The sequence below is a fragment of the Melampsora larici-populina genome (genome assembly GCF_000204055.1).
Source record: "Melampsora larici-populina 98AG31 unplaced genomic scaffold MELLAscaffold_25, whole genome shotgun sequence".
Lineage (NCBI taxonomy): Eukaryota > Fungi > Basidiomycota > Pucciniomycetes > Pucciniales > Melampsoraceae > Melampsora > Melampsora laricis-populina.
In genome coordinates this window covers 298,390-323,522 of record NW_006768789.1, presented here as the reverse complement: position 1 = coordinate 323,522, position 25,133 = coordinate 298,390, and the positions used below count along the sequence as shown (strand labels likewise).

The following is a 25,133-nucleotide window of genomic DNA, read 5'->3' as shown; positions in this document are numbered from 1 at the left end:
GACTGCATGAAATCCACTATGGGATGATTTATTGTCTGCTTTCCCTAGTTCCTACAATAAATCAAGTTGTAGGCTTGCGTAAATCTGAGCACACAAAGTGCAAGACTCAACGCAGCCGTACGGACCGCAGGTCTAAAACAGGTTCATAGTGGATCTGTTGGTATTTTAGCGTTAGGGTAACACTAAATCACCAAGTTAATGCACAACCATAGTGGGTGCTCTAACTTACCTGACCCAAATTTGAAGGTTCAAATATGTATATACATACTTACATGTGACATGTGAGCAAATCATACCACACTAGGGCTATGAGTCATGACCCAGCCCACTACTTTGTGGCTGGCGTTGTGGAGTCTCCTGGCCCTGAGAAGGCCCTCTCGAAATTGTCATGGCTTTTCAGGATGCACCCAGAAATGTAGGGCTTGGGGCTGAGTGGGTTCAGACTCATGTTGGTTGCAAAAAAGGGTAGGAGGGGGCATAGTTTTGGCATAAATTTCAGCTTCATATTGTGGAAATCAAAAATCTTCTGCCCTTCATTTATTTATATATACATCTCATTTTGCTTTTAATTCATAGTTTTATTTTTCAAATCATTTTCTTTTTTTAAAAAAACACTTAGTTTAATTTTTATATATTTTTTTCTAAGTTCACAATCTCAATCTTGTTAGATCAATTCTATAATCCTTCTATACAAATCAAATCATTTCATCACTAATTCATCCAATAAAAATCAAGTCAAGATCACTTCATAAAAGGCAAATCCATTTCAACATAGTTTATTTTCATTTGAACATTACTATTGCTTTTTAGTTTATAAAAATTCAAGAAAAACCAATGACATACAATATTTGAAGAAAATAAAAAAGGAAATGACTGATCATAAGGGATAGTAGCAAGTGAAATGAAGTAAAATGAAATCAAATTTATCAAATTGAAACTAATCAAATTGGAGAGAAATAACAAGGCTTGATCAATCTAACAACCAAAGACAGAAGTTGAAGTTAATAAATAAAATTGATGAATCAGGTTAGAGATCAACAAAAATAGTTTGTTCAACAGAGCTCTAGACTGATAAGAAGGATTATGTTCAGACAATCCCTTGTGAGCTTTTCACACCTCCTTTTGACAATCTCCAATCCTGAAACCTGAAAAACAAAGTTGTGATCCATATGCAGGAACATGATACATGCATTTTGAGTCCCTGACATGTTACATGGCTCTTGGCCAGATCCACTGTAAACATTATACATTATCCCCAAGTGGGAATGGAAAAATGATTATTATTGTAGTTTGTCCTAAAAACATCTATCACTGCAAACCTGAGACAGAAAACCCACACTACATATGTGCAACAAGCCGAGTAGATTGTTGGCTATCATGTACATACAGTTCCGCTTAGTTCCCTGCTAATCTGCACAAGTAAATCACATGTGATACATCATGTAACTTCTTCCAGTTTGACAAAATTGTCCCAAAAATTGACTACATATAATAGCTACACAGACAATACTCAAAAAGCCATTCAACAGTAAAAGAAAGGGTGTTACATGAAGTTTAGTTGATGGAATTACATACACCAAAACTGTGGGTCAGTGTATGTAGTCAATATTTGGCATGCTTGTCTCAAACTGAAAAATAATTACAGCAGGTATTACATATGATATACTCGTTCAGATGAGCCAATAGCTGAGCGGTTCTGTATGTACATGATAGCTCCAAAATTTTCCATCCTTCTGCACATATGTAGTGTGGGTGCTATGGCTCAGGTGTGCAGTGATATGTCTTTTCATGAAAAACTACAATCTCAATCATTTTCCCAATCTCACTTGGGGATAATGTATACTTAATGTTTATGGTGATACCATGATCAAGCTGTTTGGACAATCATTCTTTAGGCAATGTTAAGATCATACAAGGGAATTAGTCATTTCAGTATGTGAGTCATATGCAAGGCAATAAGGTCTACTTGCTGAACAGGTATTGGCACAAGGTCACCACAGGTCATCACATCATGAGTATCCCTGGAACCCTTTCCATTCCTCTTAAATTATATTTTAAATGAACAATCTCATAAAATCTTCATTTACTTAGCTCAAAAAAATCAAACATTAAGGGTTTCAAGTTTGATTTTTTTTGCATAATTTTTATAAATTCAGACAAGTTGTTTGTAAAAAAAAATCTTTGTAAAACAATGTATTTATGATTTGGGACACCTAAAAAGGTGTCCCACTGTAGAAAAAATACGCATATTTAATTGAAGTATAATTCTTATACTTATGTTTGGGTTATCTAATCTCATATTTAATCCTTTCTTATTTGTTTCTTGTCTCATACTCATCACATCATATTCTTCTTTATGAAATCATATGCTGTGTGCTGTGTTATGATGTAAGACCTTGTGACCACCTCTTAGAGTAGTTAATCGGTATAAATAGCTGTAGTCTTTGGCCTACTTTGCATTTCTCTTCTTCACCGATTTCTCTACTCACTTTGAACAGGTTTGCCTTCTGCTCTTTATCGGTCATTGAGATCTTTCTATCTCACTAGTTACTAACTAGATATTCCCTCAGCCTTATAGCCAACTTGCAATTCATTTTACAACAAAGGGCAAGTTGTTGTAGTTTAAAAATACGAAAAAAAAACTAACTTGAAACCCCCTATTCAATACCCGAACCGCTCCACACTTTATAGCTCTTGCGGAGCGGTTGTGTAGCGGTCCAAGTCCGTGGCGTAGTCCTAAATATTTAAAGCGCAGTCTGCGCGCCGCACCCACGCAGCCAAAAATCCGGTAGCGGAGCTTTTGCTCCGCAAACCGCCGGGGCTTCGGGTCCTCCGCTATATAGCGGAGGAAAACCAGGGATACAGGGTTCCTGGCTACCCCTTCCCACCACTAGTCTCGATCTCAAACAATCTCGACTGAACGAACGACCAACGCCACCTATACACGGTCACCACTTCGAACAATGAAGCGACCCCCCTGGACAGCTTTCAACCTACCGTCAACCTGTGGTTCATGGCGTGTTCTCCTCGTTTTCTGCCACTATATAGGGTTACTGAGGTGAGTCTTCCTCTTTTGATTCTCCCGATTCATTCACAATACTAAGAGAAAATTTGTTCATACTTTCCATCATCCTTCCCTATTCCAAAAACCCCAATGGCACCTTCCAAAAGCTTGTCGCAGCCTACCCTTCAGATCCCTAATTCCAGTCAAGCATCTTCTTCTCGACGCCTTCGTCCCCCAAGTCCGAATCAAAAACAACCAGGTTATGTTGTTCCGCCCCAAGACTCGCGTACAGCTCTCAGTGTGAACACTTCTACATCAGATGATTCTTCTGGACCACTTTCTCAACGAGCTGCATCACCTCGACCTCTGCGTCAGGCTCCTATCGAGAATAAAGGAAAAGCACCAGCTGCTAAGCCAATACCGCGTGGAAAAGGGAAGGTAAGTCATTCTTCATTCTCACAATGATATACAGTGAGGTTGAACGATATTGTACTCTTTCTTTGTACCCCAGACACTTTCTTCCACTAGTAAACATGTTCGATCAACTTCAGGAAGCCCAAGTGACAGCCCAGGTCCGTCAAACAAGAAGTCTAAAGCGCATGTAAGTGAATTTCAGGTTATCTTTGCCAAGACCTGCCTTCATATCTATCCTTGCCATTTTCTCATTTTTCATCCTTCCTTAGGCATTCGAGATTCCTGAAGATATGGCTGGTGACGTCTCTCAAGAATCCGACGTCTCTCAAGAATCCGACGTCGAGGTTGTAGGGTCCACCGACCTTGGCTATAATCAGCGACGGTCTGCTGATGTCAGGAAGCTCTGCACATACTTTTTTCAACCTAAGCCAACCGAGAAAGTAAGTCAATCTCTCATTATCAACAATCTTTCTCAACATCAGATACTTGTCTAATGAGCATGTTTTTCTAGGGTCGCTCATTTAAGTGTCGGTTCTGTTTGAACACATTTAAGTGTGGATCGACATCATACTGGGGCCTGTGGGGTCATCGAGACGGCAATGAAAAACGCCCCCATTGCAAACAATGTCACAAGGCAATAGCTGCCGGTCTTGATCTTCCTTTAACTTACACTGAAAAGCAAGAGGCCGAGGCAAATGATCAAACTACATTAACTGATTTTGTCAGTGCACCGACCTTCACAGTGGATCTTTTAAATATGATCATGGTAATGTGGGTTGTGCGTCATGCACTCCCCTGGTCTCGATTTGAAGATGCCGTCCTTCAATCGGCTTTTGATACAGTCAATCGCAGTGCAGTCCTTAGATCATCAACGTGGGCTGCCCAAAAGTCGGTGGATCTGTTTTCAGGATTGCACAGCAAGGCTATCAATAAGCTTAAAGTATGTTGTCTCTTGGATTATCCCCTCTGTTCCATTCATTTTGGTTCTATTTCTGACTTCCTTTCTATCATCATCCCTAACCCTCCAATCAATCATCAAAAACTATCTAACAATCTCCTAGGAAAACGAAGGGAAGTTCTGCTTAATACACGACGTTTGGACCACCAAAGGCAATCGATATGCCTTTGTTGGAGCGACAGCAAACTATGTTGACAATAACTGGGAGTATCAGTCGACACATCTTACTCTAAAGTTGATCGTATGGCGCCATTTTGGTGCTTTCCTAGCCAGGCCAATCGGACGATTCCTTATCCGACATGGCTTACACAAAAAGATAAGTTCATTCTTTTTTTCTCAACTTTTTTAATTGTTCCTTTGGTATTAATTAGTTACTTTGCTTTCGTTTACATGCTAGCCCAAACTACTGATAGCGGAGGAAACAACGCCACAATGGCTGCCGAGCTTCAATCAATGTTTGTAAACACTGAAGACCCGGCTTTTTGGAACGGCAATACGCATCATGTGCGTTGTTACGCTCATAAACTCAATCTAGTGGTCGGACACGGTCTCAAAGCCCTAGGACAGAAGGTAAATAATGGCAAGCCCTCCACTCCTCTCAACATACCTCTTCCTGTCCCTGGTCTTGAGATAAACAATGGCGAGGATGCTGTGGAGTATGACAAATCAGACGAGTCAGAAGATGAGGATGGCTCACCTGATAAGCCGGACGGTGTTGATGATGAGGATGGCAACGATGATCAAGGAGAAGTAGTTTGTGAGAAGGACGATGTGGTTGCTGGTGCTCTCAAGAAGGTACGTAAAATTCATATCTCATTATATAGTCAATGCTAACAATCATTGTACATTGTCCCTCTTATTATACATAGATCGATGCAGTATCTGGGCAGATTGCCAGTAGTGCAGCTCGAAGAAACGATTTCAAAACTCGTGCCGAACGGATGGGTTACAAGGGTCGGATGTTAAAACGTCCTTGCAAGACCCGTTGGAACAGTCATTATGACAGCCGTAAGGTGGCTTGTGAGGCTCAGGAGGTAAGTAGTTATTATTATTTCCATTTCTTTTTCTTAATTTTCATTTGCATGGAATCTCATCTTCCTTGATTGACAGGTCATCAACTCGATGATTGCAGCCAATCGCAAGGCTTGCTTCTTCAAAGGTGTTACAATATCTGCCTCAGAATGGCATGCAGTGGAGTTGGTAAATAAAGTATTGAAGGTACAATACTTTACTATTCTATCTCATCATCCACTTTCCTAATCGTTGATCATCTCTTGTCTCACTTTAGACTTTTGTAGATGCGACCGCTCGAGTCGAGGGCAATGGTCCCACCGGTTGTATTCTCTTAGCGGAATACAAGCGTGTGATCTCCAAGCTGCAACAACATCAAGCCGAGTCGACAACATTTCCAAGTCTTGACAAGGCCATCAATGTCATGATAAAATGGCTCAAGGAATATCAACAAGAGGCCGCCGAGTGTGAAGCGATACAGCTTGCTACAATACTCAACCCTCGATTCCGAACCAAATTCCTCAACCTGCACTATCCGGATCAAGAGGCTTCATCTCAAATACTCATTGAAGATGCTTACACTAGTCTTTTGAAAGAGAACGAGGAACTTCAGCCAACTCCTTCAACTCAAGAAGATCTCGAGCCTGTGGATCCCGACGAGTTTGACGTCTTTGGAGGTTCTACTGGTGATGCAAGCAAACCCTCATCTTCGGAACTAGACGAGTACCTTTCAGGACAATACCCAATAAGCAAAGGCCAATCACCCCTCATGTGGTGGAAGGTTAGTCGACTCACTATTCACTTCTTATTTGACCCTGGCTAACCTTACTTTATATTCATACAGGAGCACGAACACCATTTCCCAACCATTGCAAAACTGGCACGCGATTATCTTTCCCTGTCGGCTACCTCATGCGCGCGCGAAAGGACTTTTTCAGCTGCTGCTGATGTATGCACCCCATCACGAGGTAGCATGCTTCCTAAAACGATGGAGCGCCTAGTCGGATCCCAGGCATGGATGAAAGAGGGTATCATCCCTGATGGACCATTTGAAGAAGCTTCAAAAGTACTCCAAGGCTACATAAAAAGGGTGATCAAGAAAAAACGCTAGGCATGGATATCTTTGTATTCCCAAATTCAATTTAGTTATCTACAAGGGAGTTTTCTTTCCCCATTTTTTTCCTTCTCTTCATGTTATCTTGCCTTATCATCTACTTAGTTTAGCTCCCCAACCCAGTACGTATTGATTTGAAATAAACATGTAGATCCATTTCTCTGCCTCAACCATATCGCCATATAGCGCTATATAGCGATTTTTGCGCTCCACAACGCCGTGAGAATTTTTTTGCCTAAAATAGCGATATGGAAGCGTAGTCTCTCATAGCGGAGTGACCGCTCCGCCAGCCAGAGGGGTCAGATCTCATGGCGTAGCGTAGCGGTTCGGGTATTGCCCTATTTGCTATATTCTCTCCAGTCTCTTTCAACCAACAGTATTCATCTTGTGCGCTTTCACTTGTCAAGTAGCCATTGTTAGAGGAAATGCTGAGGCACACATAACCCAAGATTATCAAATGGCAGGGTGTTCTTTTTCCTATCCATTGCATCAGATATTGATGAAAATAACTTGAGAGGCATACCTCAAGTCACTGCACACAGCTTGCTGCTCAGCCAGGCTCCCAGATGACAGATTTTTATTCCCAAATGCAAAAGACATGATACTTGATGATGGAGAAAGACTGATGTAAAACATGTAAGACTTGAGATAACAAAATAAATCATGAACTTGGACAAATCAAGAGAAACAAAACAAATGACTGTTTAAACCTGCAGTAAAAAGGCGGGTGGGAGGTGATGAAAATATTGGTGATGAATACAATAATTTCTCACAATAAGTCTTTGAAATTGAATGATCCTTTTTTTGATAATTATTAAGGGAGAGATGAATAACTGATGTTGATATCTTCAAGACAAATACGGATGATGGAGAATTCAAGATGAAATGAAGATAATTTTTTTGAACAATTGTGAACATGTTGACCAAAGTTAATTGGTTCATTTCCAATCAAATAATAAAACTGATGTGAAACACATCTTGAGATGATCAAATCGTGTAATAAGTTCCCAATTACTTCCAGGAGATGTGTTGGTCTTTAGTGAGGGGCAGTGTAATCCCCTTGCGACATTGGGGACAGAAGAGATCCTGAAAATTTGAGGACCGGAAGAGGTTCTAAGTTTGCAATCAAAACGCCCAGCCACACAAATAGAGATCAGAAGTCCAGTTTCACATCAGCCAGAGTCTCTTGAGGCAACACACAGAGTCTTCTACTTACGTTTGTACAACTTTCATGATGAATATGGTCACATCTCAACTTGACTACACTTTGCCCCTGCAAGAATTCACCCAAACAGATGCTACATCGCTCAGAGTTTTGATTTTCATCCTCGGGATCGAGTGATGGCCTTGATCTGAATTGATAATGTCCACTTGCTTCTACAAATTTCTCACAGGAAAACTTGATCAGCCTGAGCCAGACAGGTGTTCATATATATGTTAAGGGATTTGGTAGAAATGGTAACATGAGGTATATGTGTCCATCACTGATACAATTTTCTGAGGTGTTGTTTTTGAAAGTGAGGTAGATGTTTGTGGCGGCTTACCATCTTTTTTCACCTGGCGATTGAGAGATTTTCGAAGGCCTTCAATATAAGGGGCTGCTTTGAACATCATTTCTATGAAAAAATCTCGAGCTGCGTAATTAATTTCCTTCCGGTAAAAGTTTTGACCAGATCGTGCCTGTGAATCTTCAAGTGCCGAATCTCTAACGTTTAATGACTCTAGACAAGATTCTATGTACCCCAAATTGATCGAATGCCACTGTGTGAGCCCCCCCAGTAGTTCTAGCATAAATTTGTCTGATTGGTTCCATAAGATGAAATTTTGAATACGAGGCTGAAATTCGGCTTGGTACTGTAGTCGCTGCTGAATTACTTCAAAAGGTTTCCCTGCTGTGGACCAAGGTTCCACAATATGTGGAGCAATGGGATAGAATGTGCCTAGATGTCGCAAGATGTGATACGAACACTGGATTTGATAATCTAGTGGAGTATGCTTTTGATTCACATATTCCAGAAGTTCCAATGCCATTGAGTTAACAACGCTCACGTCATCTAAAGACCTTGGGTCAAATAATATGTCATGCATTCGACACAACAAAGGTGGTCTATAGACCCCTTTCCCAAGGATATTATTGATGTTAACTATGACCTCAACTCGCTTGAGAGCCTCCATAACAGCTAAAATAACTCCCTTATGCATCAGCTCTTCATATCTCAAGCCGACAGATCAGAAAGATACGGTAACAGACTCACCTTTATTTACCGGCGACATCTCTATCTTCCCATTTGATTCACTCTTCACCCTGGGTTTACAGTCAAGTCCTGAAGATGAAATGAACTTTTTTATTCCAAACTGACAGCAGCCATAAATCAAAACATACCTTTTGTTGAAAACAGTTCCAGTGCTCCTCGGCATACAGGACCTTTTTTTGGATTTTGATTGAGCATGCTGAGGTTTCCTGTTGGCAAGTAAGATTTAAGGATTTGAAGGACACTCAAATTCCATAGCCTTTCATGAACCGACAAATCTCCTTGTTGTAAAAGTTCTAATGAAGTGATGATGATTCTTTCAGGCAAAGAACCAAAGAAGAGTTGTCGAGGATCTTGTACTATAGTCTCCAGCTTCCCTCCCAAGTCTCTGATCTCCTCTCTGTAGATTCTACTATCCTTGGCGAGATCTGAAAGCTTGGGCATTTTGCTTTTAAGAGTAAAAAATCCAGTCAACCTTTGAGAAAACCTAAAATAAGACTTTGCTTCACGCCGTTCAAATGGCTGAAAAATCTCTAATGCCTTCAACCTTTAATACAGGATCTTGTTAGCTGGAATGATTTCTGAAAATGAAAGATGAACTCTCAAGATTTTTCTCACCTATCTTCAGAATTCTTTTCTTTTGTTGGATTGGGCTCTCTGGAAGGATTTGGGTGGGGTTGAAGTCTGTGTCCTAGTCCTGATCCTCCCAATGTAAAGTGATCTTCCCGATTGACCCCCGCTTGAAGAAGCCGTCCAGATGGATCAAATGCACACATAGTGCAGGCAAATATTACGCACCACACCCATAAAATCAACTTGTTTGTACTGAGTCGGTAGGCCATCTTAAATTGAAGGTTTCTTGACCAAATACTCAAAAAAGCAATCAGAAGAGGGTTGTGGGAGCTTCAGGTGGGACTTGATCAGTGGCGCACGCTACTACCAAAAATGATTCTTGGACAATTGATTTTGAGAGGCTCACACTCTCTTATAACACTGATCTTGCAACCTGGAAACTGCAGTTGTGGTCCAAACAAAAGGTCATGGGCTGCGCATCTTGATTTTCAGTCATCTTCGATCACTTCTGCGCGACTGCTGAGAAAAATATTGTGATGAAACCATTTGGAAAAAAGGGGATGGGTACATACCAAGTCAGAGAAATCCCTTCTTGAAACAAGATACGCAAATCTCAAATTACGGTATCTATAGTATCTATTCTACCTTCATCAGCTGTGAAAGAGGTATTCATAGTTTTCTGCAGCTCCGGGCCTTCGACCTGACCATCAAAAATGTATTGGTGTTCAACCTTCTGCGCTTGTAATTCAGAATCTTCCTCTCAGATTCCTCTATCACGTGCAAAAAGATATGTAGGCTGGTTTGAAAGAATGCTGCATCTTCTTTCCAAGTGCAATTTGAATATGATGTTACCCTATTACATTTCATAAATGAATAGTCTGATAAAAGTTGCTTGGCTGAAACTTTCTGCGAGATTTTACCCTGCAACTCACTTTCTGCGAGTGTACACACACTTGAGTGGTATTGAGCTCTTCAAGCCATTATCATTGTCGACAATACCAGGGTTCACAATAGGCTAATCTCCACTCAGATTTGTATGTCACACTCTTCTACACGTTGAAGATATGAGTATATTCACACATGGCCAAAAAATATGGTGTGTCCAATACTACCATCACATTGCTAGAGATTTGCTTGAGGTATTCCACATCTTGAACGTATCTTCAATATTCTTTAGCTCAAAATTGTTAATCATTCTAATAAGCAGGATGAAAATTCATTATCACATTATCATTTCCACTGTCCATGGATGTAATTTCAGGTTGATCTTCTTGAGTGTTCAAGAGGCCTTTGATATCAAAAAAGAGAAAATTGGACACATCAGATTCACATCTCTTTGACTCTATTGGGGAATATTTCCACAACTCCTTCAGAATTTTGCACTATAACATTGACAAGGTCATAACCAACCCAAACTGTGTGGATGAGCTGGCAGACATCTCATCAGTCTAATCATTCAAATATACGGGGCCTTCAGTCTTCAATCACAAGCCACTTGTGTGGTATCCTAAAAAACGCAGGCTCTTCCAAGTATGATGGAAGTTTGTAATATTATAGCTCTAATCTTATCATGAATGAACGAGACTGTAAAACACCTGCTTTGCTCTGCTCCCATCCACTTCTCTGATCTATATTTTTTCTGATAAAGATCACAGAAATTCAATAGGTATTGGTTGAAGATCAGCGCGGCCATGAAGGAGCATGGCCAGGCTTTTCTCCCCGGCCTGTGTGATGTTTGCCTGAGGCGTGCTTGGCTTGTAGGTCTAATCAGTGGCATCATGATTCTGTGCTAGCTTGTGACCTGCTCTAGTTGGGTGTGTTTTGTTGCAAATGTTTAGTAACCAAAAGCTTGGGACGCAACTTGACCTGATGTGAATGTTGTCAACTTCTCTGCATTTCAATCCTGCGATGTTTGAATATTGTGGTGTTGTGGTGTTGAGTTTAGGGTCAGGGAAAATGCTGAAAAAGTGTATTGAGACTGAAAGCGTAGCGTAGAAATGAGCTCTGGTTTTGATTTCTTCCAACGAATCCGAAGATGTTAAGACGATCAAAGTTAATCCAATTCAACTTCTCATGCTCAGCGGTCAACAAACCAAAACCTTACAACTTATCACCTCGTCAATTCTCTACAAATCGATCTAAAGAACATTCAGAACATGATCAAAATCTACAAAACATTTTTGATTCATCAACATTCAAATCTCAATTCAAAACTAATAATCTGAATTCGACTGGAATCTTGAATTATCCACAGCTAAAAACTCCGAACGATCTGGTCTTGACGGCTGAAAAAACAATCAGAAGATGTGCCTTGATCGTTAATCGAATATGTTCTTCATTTTCACCTTTTCGGCCAGATCACGAAACAAGGAAAAGCTTAGATCCTACGACAGCTTTTATACGATGTGTCGGGATGTTCGATAGATTATCAGATGGATTATGTCGAATGATCGATTTAGCTGAATTATTAAGAAATTTACATCCTGATTCAAATTGGATCCAAGCTTCGGATCAAGCTCACGATTTACTATGTCGATATATGAACACTCTTAATACTCATCGTGAACTGTATAGCGTGAGTCCAATAAAAGTTGCATCAAAATCCGACTCAAAACCTCAAATCTGATCATTTTCCGTCCTTTTGAGTTTCTTGAAGTCGCTCGATGATGTTCTGAATCGAATCCCAGAAGAAGAACAAAAAAATCCAAAACTTTTCGCATCCAGAACGGTAGCCTTGCAGTTCTTAAGAGATTTCAGAAGACATGGAATCCATTTATCATCAAAAGAGAGGTCGAAATTAGTCGATTTAACAGATAGAATGTTAATCTTAGGAAGAGCTTTCTTTTCAAACTCAGCTAATCCATCTTCATTAATTGAAATCAATAAATCAGAGGCACTTTTATTAGGTCAAAGGTTCATTAATCAACTCGATTTTAACTCTAGAGGGCTTTCCGAAATTGATCCCACAGATTGGCATGGCTTAACTTTACTTCGACAACATCCTCTAGAATCAGTCAGAAAAAGGGTTTGGATGTCACAGAATCAAAGCTCGGAATCGGAGATAGATGTACTCGAAACTCTTTTGCGGACTAGACATGAATTCGCAAAACTAACGGGTAAATCTAATTGGTCAGAAGTTGCTCTTGAAGACAAGATGGCATCTAGACCTGAAAACGTGATGAATTTCCTATCTCAACTTTCGAATAAGACTAGACCAAGTGCGATTGACGAACTTCGAGAGCTTCAACGACTTAAACAACAACATATTTCAAGTTCTCAATTGCCGACTATCTATCCTTGGGATCGCGACTATTACGCGAACTTGATCACTCAAGCTGAACGTACACCTTCGAGCGTCTCAGTTTCACCCTATTTCTCAGTTGGGCGTTGTATACAAGGTCTATCTAGATTGTTTGAAAGGATATATGGTATTTCTTTTAGAGTTGAATCTCATCAACCTGAAGAAGTATGGGATCCATCTGTCGTTAAGATTGGAGTTTGGGATGAGAATGAAGGTAGAATAGGTACAATTTATTGTGATTTGTTCTATCGAGATGGTAAAACTACAGGTGCTGCTCATTATACGGTTTTATGTTCTCGCCGAACTGATTTGGATGATGAACAAGCCGATTTTGAATTCTTGGAATCTGATAATGATCAGATTCTTGTGGATGATCTGAGGCTATCTAAGATAGATTGTGAACTGTTGAATGTACCTGTTAGTCAACGTAGGAATCGAATTGGCACTTTTCAACGACCTGTAGTCGTCTTCAGTTGTAGTTTTGACCCACCTACAGCACATCAACCTAGCTTACTAAACTGGTCGGATGTCGAGACTCTCTTTCATGAGATGGGACACGCTATGCACTGTGAGCAACGTCTATCAATAAGCTTTCAACGCAATTTCTCATTTATTAATCCATCTTTTTCACGCTTTCTTGAAACAATTAGCTATGATTGGTCAAACAGAGTATCACAACGTAGCAGGGACAAGATGTCCAACAGATCTAGTCGAATTACCTTCAATTCTTATGGAACATTTCACCAGTTCACCAGAAGTCTTGAGATTATTTGCAAGACATTGGAAAGATGATAGACCATTATCCGATGAATCACATCAAACTCATTTATCATCTCAATCAAGATTTAGAGCCATTGAAACCAATTCACAAATCGTAATGGCAGCAGTAGATCAATTTTATCATTCAAATAGAATCTCAGAATGTGATTTCAATTCAAGTAAAGGATGGAATTTAATTCAAACTGAGTTTGGTATCTTACCTTCAATTCCAAATACATCATGGCAAACTAAATTTGGACATTTACATGGATATGGTTCTAGTTATTATTCTTATTTGTTTGATAGAGCTATTGCAGCTAAAGTTTGGAAAGAATTGTTTGAAGACAATTCATTAAGTAGAGAGAATGGCGAGAAATTGAAATCTGAATTATTGGAATGGGGTGGAGGTAGAGATCCTTGGTTGTCTGTTGGAAATTTATTAAAGAATGATTTAATTAAAGAAGGTGGGATTGAAGCTATTGGTCTGATTGGAAGTTGGGGTCTTTGGAACGAATGAAGCTTCTGCTTGTTTTGATTTTTGTGTTTTATATAAAACTAGATATCTATAGTTTTGCATACTTAGTTTTTTTGTGAAAAAGTAATCATAAGATTAGATTCAGATATGATGAGAGCTCAAGCCGTGACATTATTTTCCTCAAGGAAAGTCGGATCCGAGATGCATCCTCCAAGCAAATCAGATCAAGAGAAATGCACTACTATAACAGGGTTGTTTCTCAGACTCAATGATCAATTGAAATTGACTCTTCGAAAAAAATCATAAGCATAATCATAATCATTCTCAAGTTGTTCTTCTTATCAAAATCAAAACAAAATCAAGATCACATAAACCGAGAACAAGAGCAAGAGAGAGAGAGAGAAAGTAAAATAAAAAGAAAGTGAGGTAAAACTTAAAAGGATGGACTAATTTCTCAATCAATGAAGTGTGTTGAACTAAAATAAAAACTTTATCCTACCATATTGTAACTAGATGATCAAAAAAAGTTGGAGAGAAAAATGAAAAACGTCAATTAAAGAAGTTATGAATCTGTAAGCTAAATTCGGAATAGAAAGAACTCACATAAGTAAATTGGGAGTAGCAGAAACCATATCATGAGTCAAAACATCATCGGCCCTCAGTGAAAGTACACCATGATTTGAATTTCTTCTCAACAATTCTGTCATAGCTTTGGTTGACATATTATGTTGACTTAAGTGGTAAGCCATCAGAGCAGCAACGTGTGGTGCTGCCATACTGGTTCCTGAAATTCTGGCTGTAGCTTTATCTGAAGAGTACCAAGCCGATGTGACATTTGACCCAGGTGCGAAAAAATCTACGCATGATCCCCAATTCGAATAAGGCGCCCTAGTATCATCAATATCACTTGCTGCGACCACACTATAAAAGGAGATGGTGTAAAGATTAGCCGAAGCGACTCAAAAGGAACAGAAGGGTGAAGTTGAATAGAGATTTCGAAACTTACTTTGCATCTGGACATGCTGCTGGACTAGAAAGACAAGAATCACCGTTATTGTTTCCGGCTGCAACCACAAAGTGGATACCTAGATCGATAGCGTTTTGAACCACTCGATCAAGCGCGGTATTTCTACCACCACCAAGTGATAAAGAAGCTACAGTAGGCGGATAACCAGTGATTCGAAATTGCTCAACAACAAATTGGATACCTGCAATGATATCACTAGGTGAGTCATAAGGAAAAGCAGGAAAGGAAGAAAACCAATGCAAAAGTTCAGAGTTAGAATCAGTACATCCTCAACGAACCAAGAGATAATAGGAATGAGAGATCAGTCAAACATACGAGGTAGCACCTCCTCCTTCATCTGATAACACTTTCACAGCTCGCACTTTTGCTGCTTTTGCAACTCCCCACCGACGACCAGTGATGACTCCTGCACAATGAGTTCCGTGTCCATTTCCATCCCACATGGCATCTACAAATGATAGGAAAGAAGGTTTAGACACTTCGTAAGATAGTAAGATACATCAAAGGAAGCAAAACGAGAAACCTACATCCACCAAATTGGGCTGCAAATTCCACTCGACCTTCAAAATCGGCATGCGTAGCTCGAGCGCCTGTGTCCAAGACATAAACAATTGTACCCTTGCCATCTGGCTCTTGATAGGAATAATTGAAGATCGTCTTTCCCGGATCCTTTCCATTCGCAGTGATCTTGGGCCGTTGACTCATACGTTGCAAATTCCAAGGTGCAGTACCCTTTTGGATAAGATAACCACCGCCTGAATCAGTTGCTGCTGCAGATCCATCAGCTGATTCGGCTGAAACTCCAGTGGGCGCAAGGTACTCCGAAATTGAATCCAAGATCGGCAAGGTAGACATCTTGGTATCTGGTACCATTGCTTCGACCTTTGGAAACAGACATACGTCATCAACAAAACATGGCGAAGAAAATGGAAATCAAGACTTCTGCTCACCTCAGGACTCCGGGCTACAAATTCAAAAGCTCTACCAACTAAACGAGCACTAAAACCATGAAGAATGTTCTCAGCGTAGACATAACCAATCTTGCTTTGATCTTGCGAAGGCATCATGTCTTGATCAATTAAGTTTTTCAATTGACTGATAAAACGAGCCGCAGTCGCATTCTTTGAAAGGATTACAATATAAGTATCAGGCTTATAAGATTGATTAGGATCACCAATCAAAGGTGCGATCCGAGCGGCTACGTCGCCATTGTCTTCTTGGCTTTCTTGATCGAACAGAGTTGTGGCCTTAGTCGAAGTTTGATTCAATGAGCTTGCTTGATGATCTTGATTTGTCGTTGGAGTAGAATTTGAATCTTGTCTCTTAATGAATTGAGCATAACCAGAAGTAGAAAGTGATTGAACGAGATTGAATTGAGTAAGAAAAGCTAAGAATTGAATTATCGCTGGACCTTTCCTGATTCTCATCTTTTCTGTTTTAATATCTTTAGATTCCTTCCTTCTCTTCCTCCTTCTTTACTTCCTTTGGTAAAAGAAAAACCTTCAAGGTTTACAGATTTGAGCGTCACAGACAGTCAAGCACACACAAAACAAAACAAACAGATAAGGACTTTGACAGATGTTCAAAATTTGTGCCAGACAAGGTCAAGTAGTGTTTTAAAGTTGTGCTTTAAGGTTGAGAATAGTTTAAGTGAAGAGTGAGTGATGATTGAAGGAAATTGGTGGAGGGAGTGAGAGGATTAACAGATGGTGAGGAGACTAAAAGGAAAAGCAAAAGGGAAAGCGCAACAAACGCCGTTGAGGCGCTTTGATGTTAAATATCCTCCATGTCTCACCTCACAAAATCTTTTCGAACTGCCGCATTTCCAAACATCACTAAGAAAGTTTCAAAGACAGGTCCAGTATGCCTCCGCCGAAGAGCTGAGGTGATGGTTTCGATCGACGGTTGGAGTGGAATCGGATGCCTTGATTATCTAATCACAACTGAAAGGTCATCGTTTGAGATCACCTAATCTACTAGTGCAGTCTAGACTTCTGATAAGACCTGTCACTGGCTCAGCAATCAAAACTCTTACCATGGCGCCACAGATCAGTCGAGTTTTGTAACAAATTTACTCCTCAATCATTCTAACTTCTTTGAGCTTGACACAATGTCGGAGCCTGTTTAGTTGAATCCACTTTCACTCTGTCTACATGTGTGCCATGTGCGCATTCATCAACCAAGGATGCACTCCATGCCTACCTCACTCGAAGCACAGCCAAATGTGGGATTGTTTGGAAACTCGATTTACTGTTCTTTAATTTTCTTCATCACATCCCAATGTTGCTAGAATTTACTTTTTGTCAGTTTTCTTTCATCATCTACACCTCTCGAGAAAAGAATCTGAATGATCACCTATCTACACCTCAAAAATTCACTCATCAAAAGCAAACAAGAAACCTTCACTATTTTTTGAAGAGAATGAAATCTGTCGAATTTTGTCCTGAACTAACCCACATTCGTGATGCACTCATCAAAAGCAAGTGACAAAGGACGCGCTGAGACAGATGTACATCGCGTCCTATGTGCATCGCCTCGTCTGTTTGGGTACCGGACATTTGCTCTCAGGGCCATGACGGTCAAGCCACGCACTAGAGGCAACAAAGAAGAAGGTGAAGCTTAACTAAGCCCCTCTTTCTACGCGGCCACGGGAGCGGATCTGGCCGCGTCGGACGAGGGGCTTAGTAAGCTTAGAAGAAGGTACAGTACTCGTACTAAGGTCACTCCCCCGCTGCCGACTCTCCGTGGCTCATTCACAGTCCTGCTTGGGCGTTTTGAAGAGGTCTAACTCTTTTGGTGAGAACCCCACGTGACTCAACTTCGAAGACACATAGAGATCTTCAACATTATCCTCACAATTGATTTTATTCAATTTTCTTTTCTGATGTATCTTTACTCTTCTTAGATAGTTTCATTTTCCTTATTTTGTAATTAATACTACATTCAAAAGATCATTCGCGTACTTTTCAAGTTCAGTATAATAGCTATCATCATATTCTTGTTGGCTCAAAAGGCAGTTTCTCTCACGGTTCCAAAGAATGATGATCATACGTAGCAAGAATTCAATCAGTTCAAAGGGAATCTGAAAACATCAGAGATGATGATTGAAATATAATTAGGGAGAGAACACCGAACAGATTATATGGTAAATAATCTGAATCGTGAAACCACATCATGAATTCAACAAAAACTAGCAAAAAACATCAATGCTGCAATGTGCTCTAACTTTATATAAGTAAATTTGAAATTTGTTCTATAAGACTATCAAAAAGTTGAAGGAATTCTTACAAACCTCTTTATTGCACAAAACGCAATGGAAAAACGAAGATAAGATGATATGATAGATTTATAAGGATCTAGATAAATCAAAAGAGAAAGCAGTCGAGATTGAAATGACGAGCCATGCTGTTCTCTTGTTGTGTCTCTGAAATGAGTCGCAGACGCAGATAGACGATTAGAAATTAAGCTCATGTAATTTATCGTGAACAAAAGGCAAACAAAATTCCAGATAAAGATATAACAGACAGAAGTCAACAAATGGAAAAGAATGAATGGATTTGGCGTGAAGACTGACTGAAGAAGTCATGTTGTGATGTACTATTAGATTTGAAGTTCCAGGTCCTGATAATAGAGAAGGATAGGAAGTCTGTTGGAGTTTTCTTCAAGGATCGTCTAACACATCAACTGCTAAATCAGTAGGCATCTAAGTGAGAGAAATATTTGAATTCTAATTTAACCCTTGAATTTTCGCCCGGCCGCGACAAGGCACTTCTAACGTGTATGTTTACGAGATGATCCTTTGATGTAAGCTCTCTTGGAAGTTTGGTTCTGTGTCAAAGCAATCTTGTAATTCTTCTTCGTCACCGCTCGGATCCGTTATCGAAGAGGTATGTAGGGATGAAAATGTAGAGATCATGCTTGAGGTCATAGTCGACTTGATTGTACCACTCGATTCTGAACCCGGATTCCGCCAACAAGTTGAAAGATCACTAGGAAGGTTTATATTACTTAGATCTGATGAATGCTTGCGATGATTGTATCGTAGCATGGGGTAGTTGGGCGCATTGAAGCCAGCACGAAGGTTAATGTCGAAGAACTGAACTTTTCGCAGCTCGAACTTTGAGCTTTGTTGTGGGGCATGGTGCGCATGAGTATGATGAGAAATTGAGCCGGGTTGAATGGGCGTTGGATCTTGCCGATCTTCGAGATCATCACTGTTCTTGAGATCGACCTGTTGTTGGACTGTAGATGAACTTGAGGCGGGGCCCGAAAGCAAGTCATTTTCCAGACGATGAGTGTCGTAAGGCTTGAAATTGATAGCCCAGCTAATGTCCTGAGCTGAGTGCGAGCCAGTTGAACGTCGCCTACAGTCCCTGGGAAGTAGCTTTGGTTGCGTGACGGTGGATTCAAGTTCAAGTGAGCTCAATGGCGACGGTTCGCTGTCACACGGTTCAGAAGGATTAGTATTCCTCGCGAGCTTGAAGCCTTTCGAGCGTTTGAGGCCGGTATCAATTGAGGAACCTCTCAGCTTATTTGCTGCCTTGGCGAGCCATTCAAACCGATTCTTGTTGGCTTCATTCGAGGTCGGATCATCACAGTAGGGTCCATCTCTTTCATGTTGAAGAAAGTCCCACTCGCCATCTTCTTCGTCTAGCATCGGCACTTGGGGGACCGGAGTGGGTGGGCGTCGACTACCTTTGCGCCTTCGTAGAAGAAAAGCAATGAGAGTCCTCTGGAAATTCATGGCAGCCGGCTAAAATACAAACTCGTCAGTCATCTGGGCCATTGCCAAGTTTGGTCACCATTCTCCATTCAAGTCTTTCGATGAATCTGAACTCACAATGCAAGCTCATCCGTGTCTTTGAGACTTGGAAGAGGATATTGTATCACCAAAAATCGTAAAGTGTCCCAAAAAATAAGGGATGAAAGTGTGAAAGCGAAAGTAGGTCAGTGAAGATCATAAACTTTGTAACTCGTGAATCCAAGCTACGCTCAAGATATCACTCAGTCAGTGCATGGAGTTGTGGGCAATATGAGTCAATGCATAAAGTTTGGGAAGAAGAATCTGATCCTTGCGAGATTTCTTGCCCTAGTGGTTCGATGCTCGAGACAGATTACCCCGAATCGATTCTTAGGCAGGTTATAAAGCTTCATGAAAGATATTCATTTGTTTGAATTAAGATGATTTTTTTTCCTTTTGATATCAAGAAAGGTCAACATTTCAGACTTGAGCTGCAAATTTGGTCACACATAGTTCGGAATATTCATCCTTGTGCGCTCAGTTCTCCTCGGATGTTTAGCATGGTTCATCTTTGGGCATAGGAATGCATTTCATCAAGGTGGCAAGTTATCGCCTGCTCCAATTTCTCTTTCGGTTCACTTGTCTTCCAGAGACATCTCCAGCGGACTCATTATAACAGAGTTGATCCCTCTGCGCTGAAGGTTTTACGCAAATCCAGCTAACTTGGTTGTTGCAATCGCTTTGAGATCAAACGGTAGCCTGTGTTTAACTCTTGGAAACGCTCGCAACATGAATTGAGCTCAAAGCAAGATGGAGCTCGCGCGTCTTGATTTCCGATCGAAACCATGACTTCCAATCTGATCGTGGCATTTTTTCTTCCATCATGGTATTGCTAAATGGGAACTGATTGGAGAAGAGCTTGAGCTAACCACAGCGCAGCTGTTGAATTTGTGGCCATCGAGGTCAAAGTTCAAACGACCCTCGGTGGGATTGAGCTTTGGCATCGTGATTCATACCATCAGTTTTCCTGATTAGGGTATGTAAACAAGCGGGCAGGTCCATGTTTACAAACTCGACCTTTAATAAAGACTTGATGCAATTTCAATTAACTCGATGTGACCGCGGTTGAACACCCAAATTGGAGTCGGAAATGGTGCTAGCACGGGTGAGAAACCTCTGGCACTTATAAGGAGATGATGGAGATCTTCATTAATGATTGAAACTCGGCAACTCGAATATAGGTTCGTGTCCATCGACAGCTGGACAAAAAGTAATAGCGGTGTACAAACCTACAACCCAACATGAAAACCCATGAAAAAAACCCATGAAAACCCAACTTCTTCATGGGTTTTTCTGACGGGTTTTTTTCATGGGTTGCCCTGGAAAGGTTTGAACGCCCCAACTCCTAAAACATGTCTTGAAAGTTGAGTCACAGGCCACACGCTGCTCTTGTCATCACTTGAGGCCTTAACTTTACTCCACATCTCTCTTTTTTGCATCCAGCTCAACCACCGCGCTTTTTGTATCGATAAAGGTTTTTCTTGATTTGAATCTCACACTACTTCAAGGAAATTTTAGTTTTGAAAGTTTCATCTCTTTTTGTTTGAAATAAAACGATATCTTGTGCTTTTTTGAAACAAAACGATCTCGTTTGCATTTGACTGAAAACAATATCTTCGCTTTAGAAGTATCATCTCAAAGTCTTAGAAGCCAACTTCAACAGTTTCTTTTTGAGATGAAACGATATGTTTTTTTATTGAAAACGATGTCTTCATTTCAAGAGTCTCATGTCAAAGGTCTGAAAGGCAATTCAGATCAGTTTTTGTTTGAAGTAAAACGATACATTGTGCGATCGTTTGAAATAAAACGATCGCTTTTGAATTCTTCAAATTGCAAAGGTTGAAACAAACCGAAGAGAGGGAAACTTTGAAATCAGCATACATCAGGTATTTAGACAAGCAGCATATGTTTATTTTGTAAGGATTTGTGTTATTGGGTGTGTTGCGTTGACCAAGAAGGGGTGGGGTTGGTTGAGTCTACATATATCGAACACAACTGTTTTTTTCAACAAACGGGTGGTGAGATCTAGACGATTTTGACCCATGTGAAAAAACCCATGAAAAAAACCCATGAAGAAGTTGGGTTTTCATGGGTTTTTTTCATGGGTTTTCATGTTGGGTTGTAGGTTTGTACACCGCTAATGCACAAAAACTAATTATGGAGTCGAGCTGAAACAGGACTGTTCCCCACTCAAACTTTATACCCGTGGGCGCCTTTTGGCACGCCAAGCGCGCCACGCCTACCGCACATTGGGATTCCAAAAAGAAGCTTCAAATTGGAAGACGACTGCTGAACAAATATACTCCCAACTCCGCTGTTTTTTTTGGCACATCTTTGTGCAAGCAACGGACTGAGATTATGTCAACAACCGATGGTATCACGAAATAATAATTCACAGGTACAGTAGCCACCGAACTTGAGGATACGCCAAGGCAAGCAGACGAGCAGCAAAAAGAAAAAACAGAGCTTGGAGCCGAGCCGAGTACTGAAGATACAACAATAATTATTCCTAATCGTGAGTAGTCATTTCCTATGATTGTCGAGTATGCAGTAAGAAATCTGGCGGTCCAAATCCAAATTGAAGTAAAGCTCAAGAGTGTGTGATAATCGAAAAATGACGAAGAATATTGATTGATATATATTTTTTACCTGAACTTCAACCAGGAAACTCTCCAGGAAGTAAATCTACCACTAATCCCGAACAATACAACCACGAAGACAAAGCGAAACCACTTGGCCAAATGAAGAAATCAGTAGGACACAAAAAAGAAATGAGAGCAGAAGGGAGTAGGAAGGAGAAGAGAAAGAGCACGGAATCGGGTACTGAAGAGCTAAGAATTCTATCAAATAGTAAGTGCCCATTCCCATCATATGATGCCCAATCTTCTGTGGTTGCCCGGCGGGCTATCAACTGGTAATCGACCGCCTTACTTCAAAGTAGAAGTAAACCTGAAAAGAGTATAATCATGATGAAATAACTGACACCAATTTCTCTATTTAAATTTGCCCAGTGAAATTTAAACGAAGTCATCCTACCACTAACACCCATAAAACCAATCACGACGACGAAGCAAAAACAGTCGACACATGCAAGAAAGAGGTACCAGAACAAGAAGCAGGAATGCGAATAGAGGGGAGCAGCTCACAGAAGAGACGAGTCTCTAAAGATCTACTAGCTCATCCAAATCGTAAGTACCTATTTTGATAATAGATTTTCTGTGGTTACTCGTTGGTCAATCGAGTGATGATGAAAGATAGTGGAATAACAAGTAATTGATACAGACCTCTCTGTCCAATTTCAACCAGGGAAATCTCAACGAAGTAACCCCACCATCAATGAAGCCCAAATGGTAAAACTCGAATCAGATGAAGAACTCGACATAAAGCCAACCGAGAAAGAGCTGTTAGCAAAACAAATTCAAAATGCATTCGGCCAAGGTGATTATATTCTGGGAATCAAACTTGTTAAAAGTTTTGAAGAACTCTTTGGAGATGAAATCAATCAAAACTCAAAGCATAAAGATCCTATGCAAAAATCAAATCAGGGTCCAATTCTAGAGGATAGAAAACCATCTGAACTCCCCGTCGACAAACTCAAGACAGTAGAACAGATTGAGGAACAGATTGATGAACAGCTAGCCTCTACGTCCGAATTGGGTAACATAGAAAATGAAGAGAGTTGGCATTATCATGAATCGGATTATGACCCCAACGACACTGGAACTTGGCAACGTTTTGATGGTGGATACCAAATCGGTGGGCCTGGTATCGAGAATTACTACTACTGGTCAGACTGAGTGGTAAGACTGAAAACACGAAGGGATAACAGGTGAACAAGCACGTACTTGAGAGACCTTTGACTCATATCGTTTCACTAAGGACACTGACTTCATCTTCTTCTTGTGCTCTGTTTAATCCTTTTTGAGATTACCAGAGTCTGAGATAGGTTGTGAAAATTAGAGTCCGCAGTCATCAATCGAAATCAAAGTGTGTTTTAGCTTGGGCGCAGTTATGTGGAGATTTGTAATTACTGAGGAAGTTTACTATGTATCAACTAGAAAATGGGAGCACACAAGTAGTGATAAAGTCCTCTTGGCTTTGATCTTTACATCCAATGGTCTCGCCAAATCCTGAGTCAATTTTGTGATTTTCGAGAAAATGAGCCACACTATCATGATCTTCTCAGCCTTGGGACCTTGATAAGATCTTGATAATCAATTTCCCTTGGTCACTGCGCCTTATCAGCTTTGGGGGAAGTAGAGTGGCGTCTTGAATATTTGATGTTAAACAGATTGAGACGTGCCCTTTCAGGTCCTGTGCGTGCCGTGACGGAATCTGCACCGTGCACCCAGTATCAGAACTTAGACCTCGCCCATTAAGATTTGAAATGGAAACAAAAAATCAAATTCTAAACACCCAAACCATCTCTTTACCATATCATCTCTTGACCATATATTATCTCTATCAACAACGAAAACAACAAGAAAGTCTCGAATATAAAAGAATGGCTTCACTCTTAAATCGTAGTTTGGGCGAAATTAAAAAATCAAGAGAAGTTGGTTCACATCCAAACCAAAAACCAATCTTTGGCAAGAATAGAATCAACGAAGTAAGTTTTCAATCACAATCAAACGATCAACGAATCAATTCAAAACACTCATCAAACTCTTTTTTGAATGAATAGACTAGCGATAGTTGGAAGCATGACCTTTTTGATGCTCAACCTATCAAGGAATCAATTGTGATCGATGAAGCTAGATCTCCTGCACTTTTAATCACTAACCTTCATTATGATGTTAGCGAAGCAGAGCTAGAGGTAAACCAGCTGTTATTTTTCTTAGAAACCAATGAGATGCTAACTTACCGTTTATCTCGTGAATGCTCTTTTCTTATTTCAGGCTCTCTTCGGACAAATTGGTAAAATCGATCGAGGACCAGTAATCAAAGTACGCGATATTTGAAAGTTTTCATCTTAAAGTTCAATTTCTTTCAAAGATTGGATCTATCGCTTTTCTCTTTCTCTCCTTAGACCTTTCAACCTTTTCAGTGTTCTTAATCTGAATCAAATATCAAAATAGTACTTTCCACTCGGTTGAGTTCTCTAATTTCTCGAATCTCAATGAGTCGCTTCACTTCTCTTGGTCTTTTGATATCCATTCTTCTTTTACGGCATACACCTCGCACCCCTTCGATCTACATTTCTTATACGATTCTGAAGTCTCCTCGAATCTTTCAAGAGGGATGAAAAGTGTATCTCATTCAACGAATCGAATTGTGTTAGGTCGCATATCTTGAGAGACTTTCTCTACAGATTAATTTTTCTATTGGAATTCGTATACTCGATTGAACTTGCAAAAAAGATGTACACAACTATAATTCCAGAAGCTATTCTCAAGATCATGATCAAATCGTTATCATTATACTTACTACCTTTTTGTATGTTT

The 25,133-nt window shown here is 40.2% G+C and overlaps 6 protein-coding genes across 6 annotated transcripts; 3 read left to right on the top strand and 3 right to left on the bottom strand.

The window, feature by feature from the left end:
- Nucleotides 1-7,512: 7,512 nt before the first annotated feature.
- On the bottom strand, nt 7,513-9,197 carry MELLADRAFT_107751 (uncharacterized protein; the record flags this gene model as incomplete). The annotated part of the gene is made up of 5 exons (XM_007411402.1): nt 7,513-7,587; nt 7,718-7,878; nt 8,046-8,708; nt 8,757-8,825; nt 8,885-9,197. The coding sequence occupies 5 exons, from the start codon at nt 9,195-9,197 to the stop codon at nt 7,513-7,515; spliced, it is 1,281 nt and encodes a 426-aa protein (XP_007411464.1).
- A 2,164-nt stretch (nt 9,198-11,361) lies between these two features.
- On the top strand, nt 11,362-13,903 carry MELLADRAFT_36998 (putative mitochondrial intermediate peptidase mitochondrial precursor; the record flags this gene model as incomplete). The annotated part of the gene is made up of 3 exons (XM_007411568.1): nt 11,362-11,901; nt 11,983-13,195; nt 13,278-13,903. The coding sequence occupies 3 exons, from the start codon at nt 11,362-11,364 to the stop codon at nt 13,901-13,903; spliced, it is 2,379 nt and encodes a 792-aa protein (XP_007411630.1).
- A 448-nt stretch (nt 13,904-14,351) lies between these two features.
- On the bottom strand, nt 14,352-16,315 carry MELLADRAFT_88167 (subtilisin protease; the record flags this gene model as incomplete). Its single annotated transcript, XM_007411401.1, has 6 exons — nt 14,352-14,370; nt 14,465-14,782; nt 14,868-15,083; nt 15,204-15,366; nt 15,416-15,770; nt 15,839-16,315. The coding sequence occupies 6 exons, from the start codon at nt 16,313-16,315 to the stop codon at nt 14,352-14,354; spliced, it is 1,548 nt and encodes a 515-aa protein (XP_007411463.1).
- Nucleotides 16,316-17,960: 1,645 nt separating this feature from the next.
- Nucleotides 17,961-19,793, bottom strand: MELLADRAFT_116863 (uncharacterized protein; the record flags this gene model as incomplete). Its single annotated transcript, XM_007411400.1, has 2 exons — nt 17,961-19,641; nt 19,729-19,793. One exon carries the CDS (start codon nt 19,630-19,632, stop codon nt 18,673-18,675), a length of 960 nt encoding a protein of 319 aa, XP_007411462.1.
- A 2,254-nt stretch (nt 19,794-22,047) lies between these two features.
- MELLADRAFT_78140 (uncharacterized protein) lies at nt 22,048-23,486 on the top strand (the record flags this gene model as incomplete). The annotated part of the gene is made up of 5 exons (XM_007411569.1): nt 22,048-22,063; nt 22,088-22,204; nt 22,354-22,539; nt 22,701-22,877; nt 22,972-23,486. The coding sequence occupies 5 exons, from the start codon at nt 22,048-22,050 to the stop codon at nt 23,484-23,486; spliced, it is 1,011 nt and encodes a 336-aa protein (XP_007411631.1).
- Nucleotides 23,487-24,193: 707 nt separating this feature from the next.
- MELLADRAFT_88164 (uncharacterized protein) lies at nt 24,194-24,984 on the top strand (the record flags this gene model as incomplete). The annotated part of the gene is made up of 4 exons (XM_007411570.1): nt 24,194-24,298; nt 24,374-24,505; nt 24,588-24,635; nt 24,787-24,984. The coding sequence occupies 4 exons, from the start codon at nt 24,194-24,196 to the stop codon at nt 24,982-24,984; spliced, it is 483 nt and encodes a 160-aa protein (XP_007411632.1).
- Between the last annotated feature and the right edge of the window lie 149 nt (nt 24,985-25,133).